The 915-nt window shown below is 59.2% G+C and overlaps 1 protein-coding gene across 1 annotated transcript in view; it reads left to right on the top strand.

Moving 5' to 3' along the window:
• The window catches only part of REM2 (RRAD and GEM like GTPase 2), a 3530-nt gene extending 3200 nt beyond the window's left edge, over window positions 1–330 (top strand). The window contains exon 5 of the mRNA XM_008065271.2: window positions 35–330. Coding sequence (XP_008063462.1) covers window positions 35–330 — 296 coding nt within the window. The remainder of the gene's footprint in view (window positions 1–34) is intronic.
• Window positions 331–915: the final 585 nt, after the last annotated feature.

The following is a 915-nucleotide window of genomic DNA, read 5'->3' as shown; positions in this document are numbered from 1 at the left end:
GGCCCCGGGCGCCTGATCCGGTCCGTTCCCGCAGAGGGCCGCCACCTGGCCGCGACGCTGAGCTGCAAGCACATCGAGACGTCGGCCGCGCTGCACCACAACACGCGGGAGCTCTTCGAGGGCGCCGTGCGCCAGATCCGGCTGCGGCGGGGCCGGGGGCGAGCCGCGGGCCGGCGGCCGGAGCGGGGCAGCCCCGAGGGCCCTGCGCCGCCCGCGCGCCGCGAGAGCCTCACCAAGAAGGCCAAGCGCTTCCTCGCCAACCTGGTGCCGCGCAACGCCAAGTTCTTCAAGCAGCGCTCCAGGTCGTGTCACGACCTCTCCGTGCTCTGAGCCGCGGTCGCCATGGCCACGGCGGTCGCCCTGGTCCCCGCGCCCGCCGCTCGCCCCCTCGCCCCGCCCCGCCCCCGTCCGGCGTCCTCGGCGGAGGCCGTCTAGGAAACCAAAAACTCCCGGGATGCCCGGATGTGAGCGCGGCGGGCGGCCCGGGCCGGAGGGCGCGTCCCCACGCCCGCCACCGCGCGTGCCCCGGACGCCTCTGGCCCCGGACAGCCTGATGATGCTGAGGACGCAGGCCTGCAATGGATGATGCCTATTTTGTTTATTCATTCCTTACTTGAAAGGCATTTTGATTGGATGATTGCTAATAAAGTTTATACAAACATTTGCATCCAGGTTTTTGTGAGGTCATACGATTTTATTTCACTTGTTATGTACCTAAGAATGGAATTTCTAGGTGACAATTTATAAGAAACTTCCAAATGACTAAATCATTTTAAAATTCTACCAACAATATGTAAGAGTTTCAGTTGGTCTGCATCATTGCCAACAATTGATATTGTCATAAGGGAAATCCCTAATATCTTAATGGTGTTGAGTATTTTTACAGATCTTCATTTTTATCTGTATATCTTCTTT

Source organism: Carlito syrichta, unplaced genomic scaffold (genome assembly GCF_000164805.1).
Source record: "Carlito syrichta isolate Samal-C Ts95f unplaced genomic scaffold, Tarsius_syrichta-2.0.1 Scaffold308201, whole genome shotgun sequence".
Taxonomy (NCBI): Eukaryota; Metazoa; Chordata; class Mammalia; order Primates; family Tarsiidae; genus Carlito; species Carlito syrichta.
Note: the sequence above shows the minus strand (reverse complement) of the source record. Positions and strands in the feature narration are given on the sequence as shown.